A 21,857-nucleotide genomic window follows, 5' to 3' on the forward strand; every position below is an offset into this window, starting at 1 on the left:
TGGTTTCCAACAGAACTTTCGGCGTTGGCAAAAAATGTTCTATGGTTGTGCTGTCTCATACGTAGTCACTAATCACATGTCGCTCTTCAGCCCTTGACTGAGGGACTAATTTTTAATTAAACTAAATAAATTTACTTAATTTAAATTTGCATGTACATAACCACACACGCCTAGTGGCTATCGTGTTGCATAGCTTAGATCTGAATGCTTATCGTGTTACATCTTTATTCTTGAAATGAACATTATCACTAACTTGGAAAAATAATTCTCTAGAATAACTGTCTTTTTGGCCTGTAGTTCTACTCTTTTCTACCTAAAAGCTTAACTCTGATCGTAAGAAATCCATCCTGCACCAAATAAATTACATTTCTTATTCCTAGGCCTATTGAACTTGGTCTCTGTTTTTCTTTTTTTTTTTTAAGATTTTTTTTGATGTGGACCACTTTTAAAGTCTATTGAAGTTGCTTCTGTTTTATGTTTTGGTTTTCTGGCTGCGAGGCATGTAGGATCTTAGTTCCCCAACCCGGGATCGAACCCGCACCCCCTGCATTAGAAGGTAAAGTCTTAACCACTGGACTGCCAGGGAAGTCCCTGAACTTGGTCTTTGGCTGATGTCTTCACGAGTAATAAGTGTCCATAGGAAAGTAAGGGTGGGCCAATCAGACATGGCTAGATGTTTGCCATAAGAGGCAAGAAATCCAAAGAAACATTTAAGACATAATCTGTGCCACTTCCCCTCTAACTTTAGATATATCCACTAAACAGCTTAGGTTGTGTGCAGTAAAGGTACAGTTTATCTTAATCTCGAGTTCAAAGAATCCTGATTTCAGCATATCCTGATTGTAGCCCACTTACCCAAGACCACTTCTATCGTCTCATTAGCTGGACTCACGATCTCAGGTCTCTTCTTCCTGGATTTCACTGAAAGAAAAACATCCATAAGGTCTCTTATAGACCAGAATCTCAAGTGATGACCACACTTAGCAAAATATACCAACAATATACTACAAGGCATCTGCCTGATATTCCCTCTACTGGCCAAAGCATATATAGCAGGAGACAGAAGGCCAGAGGTGAAGGTAGGAGGCTGACACAGAGACCACAGCAAAACCCAGAGTTGGCCCTTCTGAACCCAGAGTTCGGTGCTGCAAAAAAAAAAAACACCCATCACCAGGCCCTGGGTCTCCAGACAAGTGCCCCTCTTCATGCAAATCAGGAAAAACGAGTCGTTGTGGAAAGGGCCTTCCCTGGATGGAGCATTATTAACCAGAAGGCCACCTATTGCTAGACCTGCTTGTATTTAGTAATTTTCACAACGACCCAAGAGTGAAAGCCACAATTATTGAAGAACGCCAAACATTTTGGCATAATTTATTAAAATAAGCAGAAAAATACTAAGGAGCTCCAGAAATTAATCTGACTTTTATTTACAAGATGATTGGCTTCAAGAGTTGATCTGGGGCCAAGCCTGAGAAACTATGAATTTGAATGCCCAGTATTCATTCTGCCACAGTCAAAAGAAAAAAAAAAATGTTAGCTCCATCAGGGCAGGATACTGTGCCCTTTGTTCCCTAATGTATACCTAGAACAGTGCCTGAAACATAGTAGATGCCCAATAAATATTTATAAATCCACCTTTAGAAGAAAACAAAATACAACCTCACATCTGATTAAGTATATTATTTCTACGTAAGGGATCAGAAAGGATGGCAGAAAGTATTTAAAACCCATTTGACCTATTTTTGAAATTCTGTAGTGCCCTGTTTTCCCTAAAATTTGGTCTGCTGGTCTGGTTGCAGTATCCCAAGAAAAACAAATCAGAGCTACACAATGACCAGAGAGGGGCTGCTCAGGACCTCAGGATGCTTGTGATCCAAGGACTCCTGAAATGTACGAGTTACTGACGCTTGTAGGATGTAGGGGAGGAATTGATTCTGAGACAATAAAATTAACCTTTGAAAAAAAAATGAATTATTGTAGAATTGAGAAAACAGCTCTCTGAAAAGTGATCATAATCTGGGTTTACCTGGGATAGTCCCTGTTTATGCCTGTTGTTCCAGAGTAATTACTGATAGAGACTGCTGTGACTTTGAAAGTCCTGGTTAAACTAACTCTATTCTTATCTTACTGAAAGCTTAGAAAACCCTGGTATTTACAGAAAGGTTGAGCATTCTGCCCATCCCCGGGTAACTTGTAGGAGTGCCTTGGTTTTATTTTGTTGTAGTTTTTAATATGAAATATGGTTAATAGAAGCCTCAGGAAAACTAACAAGAATAATCATCATGCACCTACTCATTTCTCATCTGTTTGGCCCCAGGCACAGGACCACAAGCTGAGCACACTTGATCTCTCACTTTTGCAAGAAGCTTGGAAGCGTGAATTTTCTTACAGAGGAGGAAACAGCCTTAGAGAAGTTAAGTGACTGGACTAACAGAGATCTAACAAGAGTGTAACTTGTTCCAAAGTTCATTAGCATCCATCCATCACGCCAATGACTGCTAGACACTCAGACTGCCCAAGTGAGGGATCTCAGAACTGTCATTCCTCCAATGCTTCTCCAGAGAACCCTCTAGAGAAGCAGCTCTAGCCAGGCCAAAGAACGTGCCTCCTAGTTCAGCTGGAACACATAGCTCATCCTTGTCTGTTTGATCAGCACTGCCTCTGAAGTAGGAATGAGAAACACATACATAGCACGTAACAACAAAATCTAAACTAAAGCCAGGCAACCTCTGGCAAGTCATCAAGCTTCTCTTGGATTTAGTCCCTCCATAGACAATGAAGGTGATATTAGAGTTATGGTCTCTGGGCCTTCCTGGATTTAAAATCCTAGGATTGGAGCTCTGACTCACCTAGAGTAATGAGTTCTATCACCCGGCTGACACGATACTGCTTTCCCAAGTGTGTGTAGGATGCATGACACGTATAGTGCCCGTTATGCGCCGTAGTCACATTCGTGATGATGAGTTTATTTGCTATTCCAACAAAGTTTATATTGTCAAGAAGTAGAGGTTTGCAATCCTAGACAGAGGGAGAGGAAGAAGTATTGAAAACCAATTATTCATATTTATATTCGTACGTATAGGAATAGAAAGGTTCCTTGCATACAAGTTTTAATATTGCATTTTTTTGCAAAGTCATAATTACATTCCCAGGACTTACATTTTTATGCCTATGAGGCTTGCACTTTGAAGACAAGTGAAGACAAACTTACTTTGCAAGAGAAACACATTTGAGGAAAGAATGCTAACACTATAGTTGCTTAGTAATGCTATACTTCCATTCTTCACTGATATTATTTATTTTGTATTTTTTAACCTCTACAAGATGATTCTCCATGTAAGCTCCAACAAGCCGGGTAGATCAAAGATACCAGAATATGATGTATTCCATGGAGTGCTGGCCAATCGCCTTTCAGACAGTTAGAGAAACCACTAGGTTATCCAAGGACCACTTAATGTTTGTAATAAAACACAAAATAATATACTTTGTAACAAATAGTTATTTCTTAAAAACCCTAAATTTATATTCATCCTTATCTTTAAACATCTTTTATGCCTACTATACTTTTCTCAACTCTACCTTATTAAACAAAAATGACATATTTTTAGTTAAGCTGCAAATTAAATGTGTACAGTCTTAAAACCTTTTAAAAACATCCTATTAAATTTCACCACTCAAAAGCAAAATAATATGCCAAATGAAAAAGTGCTTTGCAGATTCATCCTATTGTCTGTGATAGAAAACTATTTTATTTGCTAGGTGAGTAGAATGCCATATGTAATATAAAATTACCTTATACCACTGTATTTGGGGTAACTCATTGTTTTCATCTTTGAAAAAATCCAAATAAGGACATACAAGTTGTCCATCTCCTGGAATCAGTAGTCTCTGTGTAAATACGGCTTGTGAATTGTAACACAAGTTAGGCTCATGCTGTACAAACTCTGCAGCTATTTTAGTTTTGAGGCAGTAAGTTGAATTGCTAAAATAAATCAAAATAGTTTATTAAAATATTTTTCTGTCCTTAACTATTGCAGGTACATACAACACATGTTTGTAACATATTAATTCCTTTCTTACCTCACTGCACAGTAGTAATATCCTGAATCCTCTACTTCAGCAGGAACAAACCAAAGTTTATCTTTGTGTTGATGAATCCTGGAGTCTCTTTCCGTAGATACAGGTGTCTTGCCGTCATTTTTATACCAAATTATAGGGCCTTTGTGTTCACTTAGGATAAGAGGACATGAACGAGCATCAATTTCATGTGCAGACGAAACTAAAATAACTTCCTCTTCACGTTCCTCACATTTATCTTTAAAAGGGAGAAAGGGAAAGTCATTTCTATAAGAAATTTGTCAATGTTTCTTAATGTAATATCTAAGTATAAACACACCAATTATTAAATACATTAATTTGTGTTATACGTGAGAGTGTTAGTAGCCTTATGATTAAGAGAATCATCTTGGAAGTCTAAAAGATTTCTAGTCAAATCCGGGATGTCACTTACTACTTGTGTCCTTGAGCAAGTTATTTAACCTCTCTCCTCCCCTCTTTACTCAGCTAAAAATTGGGGATAAGGTAGCAGGAAAAGATGGCTGCTTCAGTAAAAAGATGGAATAACCGTCATTTACCCTCCCACCTGAACAACTAAAAAATGCACAAAGTATATGAAATAACAATGTTCAAGACATCGAACATCAGGGAATGAAGGACACAAAGGAGGCGAGCCTTAGGGTTTTCCCAAATTACTGTGTAGAGAGTGATTCTAGGCCATGACATTGCTGGGAGGAAATGCAGGCAAAATCCAGTGTTCTCTCTTGAGTTGAGGAGATGGAGCAGGGAATCCAGGTAAACCAAGAGAGTGGAGGGCAGAGTACCAAAGAGATTACAGCTCTACACAGAGAGTAAGCAAGCTTTGGAGGTCTATAGAATCTCCCTCAAGTTTTCAGCTGAGTATCGATTAGCAGAAGCATGAAAGAAAGCTACCCAAGGCCAGAGTGAAAATTGCCAAAAGAATTAGAGTGGATAATACCCGGAGCACACACATGCTGGGAATAGTGGCTGTTCTCAACAGCCAGAATGGACAATCTTATCAGTCATGGGGCATCAGGTAGAGAACCCAGAAGGGTTTTGTCTCAGTAGATGGAGCAAGTTAGGCCTAGAATAAACCTTGTTCTGCTCCTGACTTACAAAGCTTAAAAGCAAGACCTAAAAGGATCAACTATTTCCAAGTAACACCCTTGTAAAAGAACAAAGCTCAAGAACATTTTTAGCAATAAAAAAATATCCAATGCCCAACATGGTAAAATCTACAATATCTAGCATCCAATCAAAGATTACTAGGCATGCAAAGAGGCAGCATAATAAAACCAATATAAAGAGAAAAAAAATCAGTCATATCAAAACTGACCCATAAATGACACAGATAATAGAATAGATGGAAAAAATTAAAATAGTTATTATCACTGTGTTCCACTTGTTCAAGGGGCCAGATCAAGCATGTTGAGTAGAGAAATGAAAGAGATTATTTTTAAAAACCTAAATCAAACCCCTAGAGATGAAAACTACAATGTTGACTTTTAAAAAAAAATGGATGTGATTAATGGCAGGTTTGACACTGCAGGAAGAAAAGCTTAGTGAACTCCAAGATATAGCATTAGAAACTCTTCAAAACTAAACACAGAGAGAAAAATAACAGAACGAAATAAACAGGATTCTAGTTAGCTGCAGGACAACTTCAATACATGTAATAAGAATCCCTGAAGAACAGGAGAGATGGGTTGAACAGGAAAAATATTTGAAGAAATACAAGTTGACATTTTTCACAGTTTTATGAAAATGATGTAGTCACAGACCCCAAAATCACAATAAACCCCAAGCATAAGAAGCATGAAGAAAAGCACACCAAACAAAGACAAAAATGATGCAGCCTTCTTGCCAGAAACAATACAAGCCAGAAGAGGGCAGAATAAAGATAAGTACTAAAAGAAAAAAAATCATCTACCTAGAATTCTATATCCAGGGAAAGTACCTTTCAGAAATAGAGGCAAAATAAAGACCTTTTCATATTTATAAAAGCTATAAAAATTATCACCAATACACCTGTACTGCCAAAAAATGTAAGGAAGTCCTAATAGAAAGAAAATAGTATCAGATGAAAAATGAATCTACAGAAAGGAATAAATAGCACCAGGAATGTTTACTACATGGGTAATCATAATTTTTCTTATTATTTAAATCTCTTTAAAAACAACTGAATGTTTAAAGCAAAAATAATGTATTTTGAGATTTATAACACATAAAGAAGTAAAATGTATGGAAACAATAAGGCAAAGTTCAGGAAGGGAGAAGCGGATATATACTGTTTTAAGTTTTTTATACTATTTGTGAATTGGTATAGTATCACCTGAAGGTAAACAGTGATAAGTCACAGATGGATACCATAAGCACTAGAGTAGTTATTTTTTAAGTTATTAATATAAGCCAACCCAGAAGACAAAATAAATCATGAAAGTTCTCAATTAATCCAAAAGGCAGCAAAAAAGAGAAAACACATAACAAAGAATTAATGGTACAAGGTAAAAATAAAACAAGATCCTAAAATAAAACCCAAACATATTAACAATCATATTATATTTTTTTCATGGTCTAAACAACCCAGTTGAAAGGCAGAGATAGTCAGACTGGATAAAGAAAGAAGGATTCAACTATATGCTAACATACACACGAACTCACACATAAACACACTTTAAGTGTAAAGACACAAATATGTTAAAAGTAAAAACGGGGAGAGGAGAGAAATATCATGTTAACACTAATCAAAAGAAAGTTTGAATGTTTATTATTATCAGTCAAAGTAGATTTTACAGTGAAAAATATTAACAGGGATTAAAAAGAGTCATGTAATTATGATAAAGGAGTAATTTGTCAAGAGGTACATAGTAATCCTAGACATTTACTCACCTACTGACAGGGCTTCAAAATACATGAAGCAAAAACTGATAGAATTGCAAAAAGAAATAGAGAAACCCACAATTACAGTCTGAGATTTCAACAGTCTCCTCATAATAATTGGTAGAACAAGTACAACAATTAGACAGAAAATAAGTAATGATATAGAAGATTTGAACAACACTATCAACCAATTTGGCATGATCAATATTTACAAAAAATCCCACCCAACAACAGCAGAATACACATTCTTTTTAACTGCACACAAAAGAACTTACCAAGATATACCATATTCTTGCTCATAACGCAATAGTCAACAAATTTAAAAGAATTCAAAGTATGTTCTCTGGTGACCATGAAATTAAATTAGAAATCAGTAACAGAAAAATATCTAGTAATTCACCCATGTATTTAAAAGCTGAAAAACAACCAACCAACCAACAAACAAAAAAATCACCCATGCATCAAAGAAGAAATAAAGGGGACTTCCCTGGTGGTGCAGCAGTTGAGAATCCGCCTGCCAATGCAGGGGACACGGGTTCGAGCCCTGGTCTGGGAAGATCCCACATGCCACGGAGCAACTAGGCCTGTGAGCCACAACTACTGAGCCTGCGCTCTAGAGCCTGTGAGCCACAACTACTGAGCCCACGTGCCACAACTACTGAAGCCCACATGCCTAAATCCTGTGCTCCGCAACAAGAGAAGCCACTGCAATGAGAAGCCCGTGCACCACAGTGAAGAATAGTCCCTGCTCGCCACAACTAGAGAAAGCCCAAGCACAGCAACGAAGACCCAACGCAGCCAAAAATAAATAAATTAATCAATTTAAAGAAAAATGAAGAAGAAATAAAGGAGGAGATTAGGAGATAAGTCTTTTGACCTGAATGATAAAGAAAACACAACATATCAAAACGTATGGCATGAAAAGGAAACAATACTTAGAGGAAAATTGATAGCACTAAATGTCTGTATAAGAAAAAAAGATCTCAAATTATGACTTCTGATTCCATTTAAGAAATTAGAAACACAATTACACCTTAAGTAAGCAGAGGATAGTGAGAGATCCAGGAGAAAAATCAATGAAATGGAAAACAAAAACAACAGAGAAAAAAATCAAAGATACCAAAAATCTAGTTCTTTCAGAAAAATCAATAAAATGGATAAGTCTCCTGCCAGACTGATCAGGAAAAAAAGAGAGGTGACATCTCTCATTAAAATGATTTTACAAGAGTAATGAGGAAATATTATGAACAGCCTAATGCCAATAAATTCAACAACTTAAATGAAATGGGCAAATTCCTTGAAAGTACAGACTATAAAATCTGCCTGAAGAAGAAATAGATAACCTGAATAGCCCTACAGATATTAAAGAAACGGAAAGTGTAGTTAAAAACCTCCCAACAACAAAAAAAATTTCAGGCCTAGATGGCTTCACTGGTGTATTCATAGAAGGACCAACACCAATTTTACACACACTCTTCCAGAAAATTGAAGAGTCAGTAACACTTCCCAATTCACTCTATGAGGTCAGTATTATTCTAATTCCAAAACCAAACAAAGACATTCCAAGAAAAGAAAACCACAAAACAGTCTTCATCATGAACACAGATGCAAAATTTCTTTAAAATATCTTAGCAAATTGAATGCTACAATATATCAAAAAAGGACAATGCATTATGATGTACACAACATCCAAAAAAAAAGAAACAACAACAAAACAAAACTAGGAATAGAAGGGAACTTCCTAAAGCTAATAAAGGACAGCTATAAAAACCTTACAGCTATCATATACAAGATTAGAAACAAGGTAAGAATGTCCACTCTAACCACGTCTATTCAACATTGTATTGGAAGATCTAATTCAGTGCATTAAGGCAAGAAAAAGAAATGGCATACGGATTGAAGAGAAAAGTAAAATGTCTTTATTTGCAGACAACATGATTATCTATACAGAATATGCTATGAAATCTACCGAAGACCTAGAGGGTTTGTAAGTTGTAGGATACAATATGAATATGCAAATTTGAATGTGTGTGTATATATTACCAAAGAACAATTAGAAACGATTTTTTTAAATGCCTTTTACAATAGCATCAAGATATGAATAATTTAGGATAAATGTGACAAAAGATGCATCAGACTGATCCAATGAAAATTACAAAATAAATTTATTTAAATAAATTTTAAGAGATCTAAAAAAATGAAGACGTCTATACTTTGTTCATTGATCAGAAGACTTGATATTGTTGACCTGCCCAGTTCTCTCCAAACCAATTAATACTCAATTCAATATTATCTTGATTGTGATGATGGTTTCAGGGGTGGATATGTATGTCAACACATCAAATTGTATACCTTAAACATGTGTGGTTTATTGTATGTCTATTATAACCTCAATAAAGCTATTTTAAAACAGAATGGAAATAAAAGTGTCTAGGCACTCAGCAAGGTACCTGCACTGATGGAGGACTGGTAAGTATTTAGCTCCTAGGAGTAACAGTAGTAACAATAACAGTGATAAAAGAGTAAACCTTAAGGTCTCAGCTCAACACACTCTCCTGTTTATCTGGGGTTTGCTCCACCACTCCATCAAAACTGTTCTGATCAAAGTCACCTGTGACTTTTAAGTTGCTAAATCAAATCGACAACTCTCGGACGTCATCTTACTTAGCACATCCGCATTGGACACGTGTTATTCTCATCCTTGAAACACGTTCTTCACTTGGCTTTCAGGACATTTGTCTGGTTCTCCTCCTACATTTCAGGCCAGTCTTTCACTGGTTCTTGGATGAATGGAAGCCTGACCACCCATCCCTGGAGGGCTGCAGGGTTCACTCCTTGAAGTTCTGTTCTTTTCTAACCACACTCGCTCCCCAGGTAGACCCATCTAGTCTCAGGGTTCTAATAGCAGCTGCTTGCCAAGGTCTCCAATTTTATACTTCCAACCCCTGGCTCCAGACTGCTTAGTCAACATCTCTATTTAGACATCTAATGGACAGCTAACTTTAACATGTCCAGTCTGAACATGTGACCTTCCCCCCTCCCATCAACAGCAACTCCACTTTGCATGTGCTTGGGCTGAAACCCTTAGTCATCCTTGATTCTTCTCTGTTTCTCACACCCACATCCAATCTGTCTGCAAATCCTGCTGGCTCTGTCCTCAAAGTATATCCAAACTCTGACGACTCACTTCTCCTTGTCACCCTTGAATAAGTTACCATCATAGCTTGCCTGGATTGCCGTAATGGCCTCCTAACTAACTGGCCTGTTTCTCCCTTTGCCTCCCTATGATCTGTTCACAGTATAAGAACCAGAATGAGCCTTTAAAATATGGAAACTCCCTGGCAGTCCAGTGGTTAGGACTGCGCACTTTCACTGCTGAGGGCCCGATCGGGTACGATCCCTGGTCGGGGAACTAAGATCCCACAAGCCACACGGCGTGACCGAAAAAAAAAGAAAGAAAAGTTAGATCACCTCTCCGGTTTTAAACAGGGAACCTACACAGTCTTCCCACCTCAGAGTGCAAGCCAAGATCCTTAGAAAGGTCTACAAGGTTCTCTACACAGTCAACCCTCCACCGCCCCCCATTACCTGAATGACCTCACCCCGTATCACATCCCTCAGCACTCCCTCTGCTCCAGCCACAGCAGATTTCAGACCCTGGAACAGGCCAGTACTCCTGACCTCAGGGCCTTGGCATATGCTGCCTAGAATATTCCCCCACCCCCAACCTGATCTCTATATAGCTCTCTCCTCCCACTCCTTCAGGTTCAACTCAAGAGTCAACTTCTCAGTGAGGCCTTTTCTGGCCACACTATCAAAAAAATTTCACCTTCTGCCCACCCCAATCCTCAAAGTGTATACCTCCCTTTTCTGCTTCTTTTCCTCTCCACACTTATCGCCATGTGACATAATGTATATTTACTTATGTAATAATATTGTCTCTCTCCGCTACTGGAATGTAAACCCCAGGCAGATATTTCCGTCTGGATTATTCACCACTGTAGCCCCAGCAGCTAGTGCCTGGCGCACGGCCGGAGCTAAATGCGTTTGCAGCGAGAGAGGGAGAGGGGAAGAGAAAGAATGAACAAATGGAGAAAACAAAGAACTGCCAGCTGTGGTTCATAAAGACTACATTTAACACCTCTTCTGAATGAAAGCCAGGATTTCCCATAGTACACTCTTCAAGCAGCAACAAAGTGGGAAGAGGCCTAGACTAGACATTGGGGATGTGGATTATAGCTTTTGCTCTGAAACTAGCTGCATGACCTTGGGCTCTTAACCTCACTGGGCTTCAGTTTCCCAATGTATAAATGAGAGAATGAAAAGTAAAGATCTTGAAAGGACATCCAGCAATACAGTTCTGTGACTTGGGCGTCCACAGACACATGTAAGAAAAATGACTCCGTTAAGCAAGGTACTTCATGTATTCTAAATAACAGATTTTCTTAGCAGACAGGAACACAAGGAAATGCTTAACTCACCAGCCTCCAGAGAAGAAGTCAGTAGAGCTATGAAACAAACAAGCCTGAATAATACTTTCATATTCTCCTGGAGAAACAGAGGAATGAAAGAAAAATTTTAAATGTTACTATTCCCAAAAACATGTCTAAAACTACATACACGGACTCTCCTCCCCCCGGTCCCACCCTTACCCGCAAGTCACACTGATGGGTTAGTCTCCCTACATCATTTATGTGATCATGCTTCTGGATGCAAACTGGGGAAAAGGGGAATGAAGATTTTTAACAGAACTGGGGACAAACTCACACAACTTAAGATTAACAAAACTTCCATCATCTGTTCCAACGTTCATTTCCATTTAAATTTCCCCCAAATCTAATCTATGCTACACCCAAAATAGACTACCCACTAGACCCTAAACCATCTTGCCTCTACTTACATGGATGTGTTCCCCACCTGGAATGTACCCACTGCCAGGACCCACTTGCAAAGTCTCCCCATACTTCCAGATCCCGCTAAAGCTCACACCTTCACTTTATAAGGTAAGACACTAAACCTTTTGTACGAAATGGTATATAGCTGCATAGAAATGCACCAGAAAGACTAAAAGAAATAATAACAATATATCAAAATTGGGTTGCTTCTTCTGGTTGGTTGGTTTGCCCCTTCTCTGGGGCTTGCTGGGGCTTTTTATCTAAAATTTCTATAATAAGCATATATTAATCTTATCACAAAGAAAAACAAAAATATAAACAAAACCTCCACAGCTCCCCTGAGTGGTTTAGAAGCAACACTAACATAGCAGCAGCTACAACAGGTATTGATCAGCCATAGGGCTACACGTTAAACTGAGGTCCTGGTAACCTAGCATTTCAATTTCCTAACACTCTGTCCATATACTTGGCAGGGGGCGTAATCAGATTAGGCACTTGATTGATGCTGGAAGGAAAGCACGCCCATGGCCTTATCCATAAAACATCCCTAAAATAATATCAATTGAAAAAGGAAAAGAACACTCCATTTTGCCTACCTTTCTAAACTTCTCAAGCCCAAATTAAGTTAATGTTCAGTACGGCCCCCTTTACCTTTTTGAACGTTCCTGTTCAGTGCTCCTGAAGGGGGACCTTACAACTACATGCAATAAATTCCAATCTCGTGCTTCCAGTGAACTTATGCACAAGTCTATTCAACAACCTATGAATTCCTAATATTCCACAGGCCTCAAACCAAACTCATTCTCCCCACCAGCCATGCTCCCCACCTTAGTGACAGGCATAGCACTGCCACCCTCCCACCCACCCAACGAGAGACCCGGGCTCAGTGACCCCGACACCCGCCATCCCCAGAGCTGTTCTCACCAGCCCTCAACAGTCCGGCTCCGGAGATCACCAAACCAGCCCGGTTCACTCATACCCACTGCTGATGCCTCTTTAGCTCAACAATCACCAGCTCCTTCCTGGATTAATTATGCCAACTAGCTCCTTATCAGTCTCTCTGCCTATGGACTTACTGCTTCTATTCAATCCAGGGATCTTACAAACTCATAGTTACCAAGTGATCGGTTCAAAGCGCCTTCACCGGCTCCCCAGTGCACCCCAAACAGTCCGCACCCCTCAGCAAAGCACACAGGTCCTCTGTGCTGAGGCTCTGACTCCCTCCAGACTCAACCCTCTGCCTTCCTCTCCCCCTGCCCAGTCCATACGTCAGCCTTCACCTTGCCCGGTTCTCCAACCTCACAGCCCTTGCCTTTGCTATTCCCTCCACCCTTCACCTGGTGGTGAAGGTACCTCCCCACCCATCAGGTCTCAGCCGGGGTCACCCTCCTCCCACCAGCTCCAGGGAGCCCCCAGAACCCTTGCCTGGCCAGACCGTCTGTCTCTGGGCCCCTGCAGCAACCTGTGTGAATGCCTTAGCACTTTTCACTGCAGTTACCCCAGGAAAAGGAGACTCATGGGGGCAGGAACCACGACCCGCTTATCACTGCACCCACAGCTTCCAGCGCTGTGCTGGGAACTCAGAAGCCCTTGATGAGTGCTCATAGAATGAGTGAAAAAATGAACTAAAGAAATAGCTATCCCCTCTACCCGACCTCAGGGGCAATGTCCAGGGCAGACCGCATAACTTCATGCTTCAAAAAAAGCTGTCCTTTTCATTTTACAGAGGATGAAATTTGCCCGTATTCTTTTCTGTAGCCGTAAGTTAACTGCAAACACAAAATATTTTAACTAAGACATCACGAACCCAGATTCTAATAACATGCAATCATTTGAATATTAGCTGGACAATGTTCTACTTAAGAAGTGGTATTAAAAGGTATAAAAAAAGGGACAATGTGCTTTTTAAATGCAGGCATACCTCGTTTTACTGCGCTTTGCTTAACTGCACTTTGCAAATACTGTGTTTTTTAACAAATGGAAGACTTGTGGCAGCCCTGCATCGAGCAGGTCTGTCGGCACCATTTTTCCAACAGCGCCCGCTCGCTTCATGTCTCTGTGTCACATTTTGGTAATTCTCACAGTATTTCAAACTTTTTCCTTACTATTACGTTTGCGTTCATCTGTGATGAGGGCTCTTTGATGTTACGGCTGTAATTTGTTTTGGGGGCACCACGAACCACAACCATATGAGACAGCAAACTTAATTGATAAATATTGTGTGTGTTCTGACTGCTCTACCATCTGGCTGTCCCCCCAACTCTCTCCTTGGGCCTCCCTAGTCCCTGAGACACAACAATATTGAAATCAGGCCAACTAATAACCCTACAATGGCCTCTAAGTGTCCAAGCAAAAGGAAGAGTCAATCAATGTGGCAAATTTCAGTGTCGTCTTATGTTGAGATTGCCGTGGCCACCTTGACCTTCAGCAACACCCCCCCTGAGCAGTCAGCAGCCACCAACCTCCAGGCCAGACCCTCCACCAGCACAAAGATGATGACTTCACTGAAGGCTCAGATGACGGTGAGCATTTTTTAGCAATAAAGTATTTTTTAGTGAAGGTATGTACCTTGCTTTCTTGGACATAACGTTATTGCTCATTTAATACACCACAGTATAGTGTAAACATAACTTTTATATGTACTGGGAAACAAAAATTTCGTGTGACTCACTTTATTGTGATATAAGCTTTATTGTGGTGATCTGGAACCAAAACCACAATATCTCCAAGGTGTGCCTGCAAATGCAGGGAGAAAGAAGGCAATCTAAGCGTGAGAGACACCCCCATTCGCATTCTCCTCAGTTTACCCCCAGCAGGAGGACAGTAATCCCCGTACCTGATTCAAGCCTTGAAACCTGCCTCAGAGCCATGAGACCACATTCCTTTAATATCCTGTAATTCTGACATTTTACTCACATAAATTAGCCTTCTCCCAAATTAGTCTAGATTAAGAGTATTATTATCATATTTACCTTGAACCTGTATTCAGATTATTAAATAAGATAGGAGGCTTTGACGTCTTGCAGTCTGGCTTATTAACTATTTCTGTAACCCTGAGGAAGTGTGTTCTAAATTTCTAGAAGGAAGTAAATAAAGGGTTAAAACATTTCCCAATTACCTGTTCCAGGCCAATCCATTACTCACATTAATTTATTAAAGACACCACAAAATCAACTGGACTCTGCCAGGTGTTAGTTCATTTAGTCACAAGCTCTGGCTTGTTCGATGAGTGGGCAGGGGAGAAGACAAGGAAGGTGCCAGGCTAAATGCATACAGAGTGTGTCTGGAGATATAATTCCAGATTAACTGTGGGCAAACAACGTTTAATAATTGCAAGTCCAAGGACAGTGTGATCTTGGACACAACTCTTCCTGAGCCTCAGTTTCCTCGTCTGCACAGTTGGCAATGAGCTGGATGACTTCAGACCCCTTCCTATCTAATAGTCCATAAAATGCAGGAGCCTGGCCCCAGGGGTCCAGGTTTTACTTCGCCTGCCCTGGAACTGCTCTGGGAAAAAGCAGGCGGGTGAGAGAAGCCCCTTCCCCTCAGTAGGGGACCTTCTGAATCCCTGTCAGTCTCCAGGATCCTAGGGCAAGGGGGTCGGCTCCAGGCCACGGGATGGGGGTTAAGAGTGCCATGACTGCGGACAGTGTAGAGGAAGCAGGTAAAGACGTACCATCCAAGGCCAAACTAAACAAAAAAATGAACAAAAACCCCCGTATGTCCCCAAACAATACAAAATTCCAAGGGTGAAGCCAAACCTGACTAGCCTTCACCCTGCTAGTCCTTGAAAGGCTGGCCAAATCAGAAAATCCCTCAACAACATTTGCGTTCTGCTATATACCAGCATATACAGCCTGTATACCAGGCTGTATATGCTAGTGCCAGGGACAAAAATAATTTTAAAAATTCAAAATAAATAAAGTGAAAATGTAAAACAAGAACCTGCTCTTCAAGATGGTCACAATTTAGCCGTCAGCCACGTGCGATCACGCACCACATCCCACATACCCACCACTGGCACACTGGATAAAAGTTCAGCCTCTGTGTCGCAGTTCCCCCTTTGGACAAAATGGGGATGACGATAACAGTATTTGTCCTTGAAGGCTGTTGCGGGGACTAAGTGAGTTGTCACACATGAAGGGTTTAGAACATTGTCTGGCAAATGGTCACACTCTGAATTAGCTACTATAAGTCACCCCATGCTCTGATGACAGATGTAAGTTTTGGTAAAATGTCCTCAGATATCCATTCATTTCTTTATTCATTTGCTACCAAATCAACAACTGTATATGGAAGATCTACTACATGCCTGTGTGTACACTTGGTCCTGGGAACAAAACTAGGAATAATGACCTAGGGGCTCGAGGAGCTCACCAGCCAGCAGGGAGGGTGGACATGTCTGTGGAGTTACACCACAATGCGGGACTGACTGTCCACGGGGAGAGAGATGCCCCAGGTAGGAGGGGAGACAGGGCCTAACGCGCCCTGAAGGAGGGCTTCTGGACCAGGTGAGCCTCACGGTGGGGAGAGCATGGGGGAGATTCATCATGTTCCGGAGCATAAGTCAAAGGTGAGGCGCCGGGACTTCCCTGGCGGCCCAGTGGTTAAGACTCCGCGCTTCCACTGCAGGGAGCGCAGGTTCAATCCCTGGTCGGGGAACCAAGATCCCACGTGCCGTGCCGGGTGCAGCCAAAAAAAAAAACAAAGGTGAGGTGCCAAGAGGCAAAGCTGGAGAGACGGAAGGTGCCCAGGACACGAAGAGCCTTGCTGAGCAACTGGGACTGCCATTTGTAGGTGGCAAAACAATCACTTAATGGTTTTAAGCCACAGAGTGGTATACGATCAGATTTTCATTTTTTAAGGAAATTTTGGCAGCCATGTGGAATATAAACGGGAGAGCAGGTGTCTGGGGAAGGGCTGTAGATGAGCAGGGATGCAGGCATGAGCGGCCAGCAGTGACAGACAGACGGAAGGGGGCAAATCTGAGACCCACTCAGAGGCAAGCCAGAGAAAGGGTCTGGGACCCACCGGCCCTGATTCCCTCAGGTGGGACCAGCAAGGGCAGGGCAGGTGAGGAGGGCAGGTTCCGGCACCCACACAGCCGAGGAGATGCCTGGGGGTGTCCCTCACTGCACCACCGGCCTGGGTCTCCTGAGACCATGTAACAGAAATCAAGAATTCGATTGTGAGGTGGAAATTCAGTGAAATGGACATGGACCCCGGGATGATCTGGAATTGAGGCAGCTCAGACCTGCCCTGGGAGCCACCGTCACGTGGTCACAGCTGAAGCTGAAGGGGAGGCGACCCTGAGAAAGCAGGTGAGCAGTGCTTCTTAATGGGTTCACAGACCCCTTCAGAAATCAGGTAAAACCACGGAGATGTCCCAAAGAAAAATGTACCGCCAAAACCAAAATATTTTGTATACAATGGGAAATAGTCCAGAACTACCTGAAACAGGGTGGAGGACTTCAGCTGTTGACGAGAAAAGGCCGGCGGGCCCCTGAGGTGAATCAGCCCAGTAACTGTGGAGAAGGCCTTGTCTCGTAGGAAGTGACCTGCTCCTTAGGAAGGAGTCACCATCTTCCGGGGGTACATCTACCTGGGGAGGGAAAAGCACACACAAGCATGAGCTGGAACAAAGAACATCACGTCCCCGACCACCACACAGATCTCAAGGGGTCCAAAAAAACAAAACAAGCTTACAAAGATGAGTCACCTGTTTAAAGGGCACGTGTTCCACAGTCCTTTGAGAAAACAGTTTCAGAAAATCCAGTCAGGGGTGAAGAATACAGAGGCTGACAACCCCTAGTTTTTTATTAATTTTTATTGGCGTAAAGTTGCTTTACAATGTTGTGTTAGTTTCTGCTGTACAGCAAAGTGCATCAGCTCTACGTATACAGAGATCCCCTCTTTTGGATTTACTTTCCATGTAGGTCACCACAGAGCACTAAGTAGAGTTCCCTGTGCTATCCAGTAGGTTCTCATTAGTTATCTAATTTATACATAGTATCTACAGTGTATATATGACAACCTCTAGTTTGTTTTGATTAAATGCACACACCTGGCACCTTGCCGCACACAGGGATGAGTTAAACCACCTCGGGGAGCCCACCACTTAAAGCACCTGGCCACTTAACGCACCTGGAGAATAATGCTCAGGGAAACACACCAGATGCCAGGAAAACCTTCCAGGCCCTGTTTAATAACAGTCACACCCTCAGAATCTTCACTCTTCCTTTGCACCAAGCATATTAACACACTGGCATTCCAAATGACATAACTTTAGATAACTTCTAAAAAGCTGAGCTGGGAATGCCCTACTGTGACGTCCTCAAGACATTTCACCATTCATTCCCTGGTTTTGAAGTTCCCTTTTAGTGTTTTGGAGTGTAATATTTTTTTCTCAGGTCTGAATCATATCCTTCGGCCTCTGAGAAGCTTGTAAGGCCTCAGCATAAGGCCTTTTAATGCCCAGTGGATAAAACAGCCTAATTCAACGCCAAACGTTCTGCTTAGAGTAAATGTGCTAAATGCCACCCTTGTTATTCACTTTGGACTTAAGAGAAAGTACAGGGCATCCCATCAAGGTGTCAGAGCTCGTCATCATGAATCATAACAGGACACGAGATCAAAGACAAGCCTCCCAGATAGTCCCGTCTGCAGGCCCAGCAAAGAGCCCTCCCCACCTCCAGTCGTGTGGCCCAGAATGACCGCAGCTGATGGTGGTCCCATGTCCCGTGGATGACGTCTGGGAGAAATTAACGGACTGGGGGAGGGGTGGACGGGCAAGAGGACCGGATTTGTTTGGAAGGCCCAGGAAACCTTCTGCAGGGAAGGACACCCCACAGCCCTCTAACCACTTCGCTTTCCCTCTTCCTCTTTGCTCCAGAAACTTCTTAAGAGGATTTTCATATCCACTGCGGAATGGCCTGCCCTCTGCGCCCCCCAGTCTCACGGCCCCTGTGAAATGGACAGCCCAGGCCACCACACGCTCCTGGTCGCTCCATGCAAAGGGCCCCCCCGTCCCCATCTTACTGGAAGGCTCTGCAGCACGTGGCCGCACCCACCGCCCCTCCTTCCAGACTCCCAGGGATGAGGGTCCACCCCCCCCCCCATCACCTTCCTGGCAGTCTCCTCTCTGGTGCATCTGTAAGGCCTGTGCCCTCCTGCGTCCTCAGTGCCTGCACAATGCCTCCCAGGACTGCCATTCGATGCGACCCTTCCTAGTTGGCCGGCTTCTCCTGTGACTTCTGACCAGCTCTGAGCGGATTCTGATCAAGAGCCTCTCCCAGGGGCCCCCGCACGCCCCCCTTCCTCCACAGCCAAGAGCACCAAGTCACACGGGTTCTCCCTGGCACTCTGCACCGGGTGTCTCAGACGTGGGCCCGGGGACGCAGGGCTCTGGCCGCGCCGGATGGCTCCCCTGGCCGCTGGACTGTCCTACCCGGCCAGGAGAGAAGGGTACAGGGCGCACCCACTCCTCTCCCGAACTCCTGGGAGCAGGGCCCACTCCTACACATCCTGCACGAGGGAAGAGCTCAAGAAATACTTGTGGGAGAAAGGGCAGAAGGAAAGAGAAAGGGAGGGAGCGAAGGAAGGAACCCGCCCACCATCTTTGCACTAGACCAAAGAGAGACCAAAACCCGCCTGGAATCGAGGTGGGGGCGGATGGGATACGGGTACACGTGTGAGTCAGCGAAGAGAAATTCGAAGGGAACCGTCACTGGGGGCTGGAGCCGGCCGAGACTCATGCTGGAGACGGTGGACCACTTCGTAAGGCATGGGACAAAGGCTTACAGCTGGAAGGCAGGGCGGCTCTGCGGAAAAGGGCAGCAGAAGCAGGACTGCGGGAGGAGCACTTCAATGCCAGAAGGGATACTGGGTGAGCCTCACCCCCCGCCCGCATCCAGAAGCAACAACCTAGCAACGTCCACGGTGAGTTTTGAAATCGATTTGTAATAAAATTCAAACTGTCCCTTTAGAAAATGTCGACAACAAAGAGTCACCGAATTATTCCACTGTGTTATTTTTCAGGTGAACTGTCCACATAAAACGATTAATTCCCCCAATCAATGAACAAGCCCTGAGACACCGCCCGGCCTCCTTTCCTGCCTCGATGCAGAATGCCTATACTACATACGAAGTTTCCCAGACCTGCTAACATCCCCTCCACAGCAGCTTCCAGCTGACGTGCAGGGGTGCAGCAGTGCACTGAGGTACCCCACTGCCCGACCCAGGGCCGTCGTGGGGGGACCTGGGTCCACAGGCCTCGGCTACTCGCCCCACCTCCAGCAGCCCGGCCCGCTCACGACACTGCACCATGGAGTGGAAACACAAGGCGCGACTTTCTACGACGCTCGCTGCAAAAGCCAGCCCTGCTGAGCTCCCCAAGCACAGCTCCCATTGCTTTTTGGTGATACCGTTTGGAAACTAGTAATCACAGCATGCCTACGTGGCACATGGAACATACATAGAAGGCTAGTGGCTTATTAAAGACAAAGTGAAAGTACAAATGTGAGGCACAGAGCAATTTCCTCCTAGACCCAGAATGAGAAACTTCAACGTGAGCTAATTTATAAGAACAGAGATTAAGCATGAGAATTTACAGTGAGCGTACTGGCCCCAACCAAAGCCCCCCCCTTCCGGGAAGGACTGACTTTATCCGTAGTGCCTCGCTGTCACTGCAAGAAGTTCCACACCCAGTGCAGACAAAGGAAAAGAGACATGGGGGTGGGGTGCTGTCATGAGAACCCAAGGGGTTTCCTCAAGTCCCAGAGCCACAGTGAAGGGCGGGGCAGGGCATTTGCTCCTACTTTGTGGCCACAGAGCATCTATTAAGGCCTTCTTATTCTTGAGGAATTTCCTTCTTGCTTCTAAGGAATTTCCTTCTTGTTTCTGAGGAATTCCCCCGCTCTGTGACTCTTGCCTTCCAGGACAAAAGCCAGGCAGAGGACTGAGGTGGCGCACAGCAGATGCACCCCAGATGCATGAAGACACACTGTTGCGTGGGCCCAGGGTCCGGGCTGCACCCTCCCACACGGGGTCTACAGGGGGCAGTGCCCAGTGGGGCTTGAGCAGTTTCTATCTACAGTAAACTCCAAGCCTGACTCCCTGGCCTGCCCCCAGCTCCATCCCATGTTGTGAGGGTCCTGAGTGTGCGTGCGGGCACACATCCTCCCGACTGGCCCTGGCCACTCTGCAGACCAGGGAGGCCCTCAGGCGGTGGAGTCCCCAGTGGACAACCCAGGAAAGAGGGTTGCACACGGCCTGGAATCCAAGTCCAGGTTATCTGGGCAGGGAATTCCAGGGCTCTTGGGCCCCTGGACCATCCTCTTGGCCCTACAGACTCCTAGCCATGCCGAGGCCAGCAGCCGGCTCTGAGAAACAGAACAGAACCCTCCAAAGTACAGGGCCTGGGTGGGATCTCTCCTGCCAGGTCTAAGGGAAGTTTCTGGAGAAACCCAAGGAGAGACATGACAGCACTATGGGGCCCCATCCTCTTCCAGGGAACTTAAGTAGCAGAGCCCCGCCTCCTAAATATAAAAGGAAATCCGAACGGTACTTTCCACATTTCCACCTCATGCCTACTCACTCTCCACACTGAGCGCCGCGTAAAGACACGGACGGCATTATTCACTACAACTTCTCATCCCAAACGTTAATCAACGTGGCCTCCACGTGTATCGGACATCATGGGAAAATATTCAGAGAATGACGCTCCAACTAATTCACCTATAACTAAGCAGGTACAGTGGATGAGCCCCTGGGGAAAGCAAGGACTATAAGGCAGGTTCTTCAGCTCATGAAAAGTCACCACCCACGTGTTCTATTGAAAATCAGCAGAAACATGCATGGGGAATGGATGACGGTTTTAAAATGAAGCTCATAATTATGATGTTCACCTGTTACCAGCATTCAACCAGCTATTAAACAGTGGATATTGTTCAGACCAAAAATGTCAGTTTTGGGAACTTATAAAGCCAGGGAACTACACGATGGTGG

At 43.4% G+C, this 21,857-nt stretch overlaps 1 protein-coding gene across 17 annotated transcripts in view; it reads right to left on the bottom strand.

Annotated features, from left to right (window-relative positions):
• The window catches only part of IL1R1 (interleukin 1 receptor type 1), a 94,402-nt gene that overhangs the window by 16,874 nt on the left and 55,671 nt on the right, over positions 1–21,857 (bottom strand). For 4 of the 17 annotated variants that reach the window (XM_057558027.1, XM_057558026.1, XM_057558013.1 and 1 more), the window contains 7 exons: positions 17,304–17,454; positions 11,610–11,674; positions 11,439–11,505; positions 4,081–4,315; positions 3,793–3,982; positions 2,850–3,018; positions 856–921 (listed from right to left, as the gene is read on the bottom strand). In XM_057558027.1, the coding sequence (XP_057414010.1) occupies positions 856–921; positions 2,850–3,018; positions 3,793–3,982; positions 4,081–4,315; positions 11,439–11,499 (721 nt within the window). In that variant the 5' untranslated portion in view covers positions 11,500–11,505; positions 11,610–11,674; positions 17,304–17,454. Of the gene's footprint in view, positions 1–855; positions 922–2,849; positions 3,019–3,792; positions 3,983–4,080; positions 4,316–11,438; positions 11,506–11,609; positions 11,675–13,507; positions 13,622–14,523; positions 14,589–14,824; positions 14,929–17,303; positions 17,455–21,857 lie in introns of those variants that run through there. The other 13 variants (XM_057558015.1, XM_057558019.1, XM_057558016.1 and 10 more) reach the window with 10 other exon arrangements.

Source organism: Balaenoptera acutorostrata, chromosome 12 (assembly GCF_949987535.1).
Source record: "Balaenoptera acutorostrata chromosome 12, mBalAcu1.1, whole genome shotgun sequence".
NCBI lineage: Eukaryota > Metazoa > Chordata > Mammalia > Artiodactyla > Balaenopteridae > Balaenoptera > Balaenoptera acutorostrata.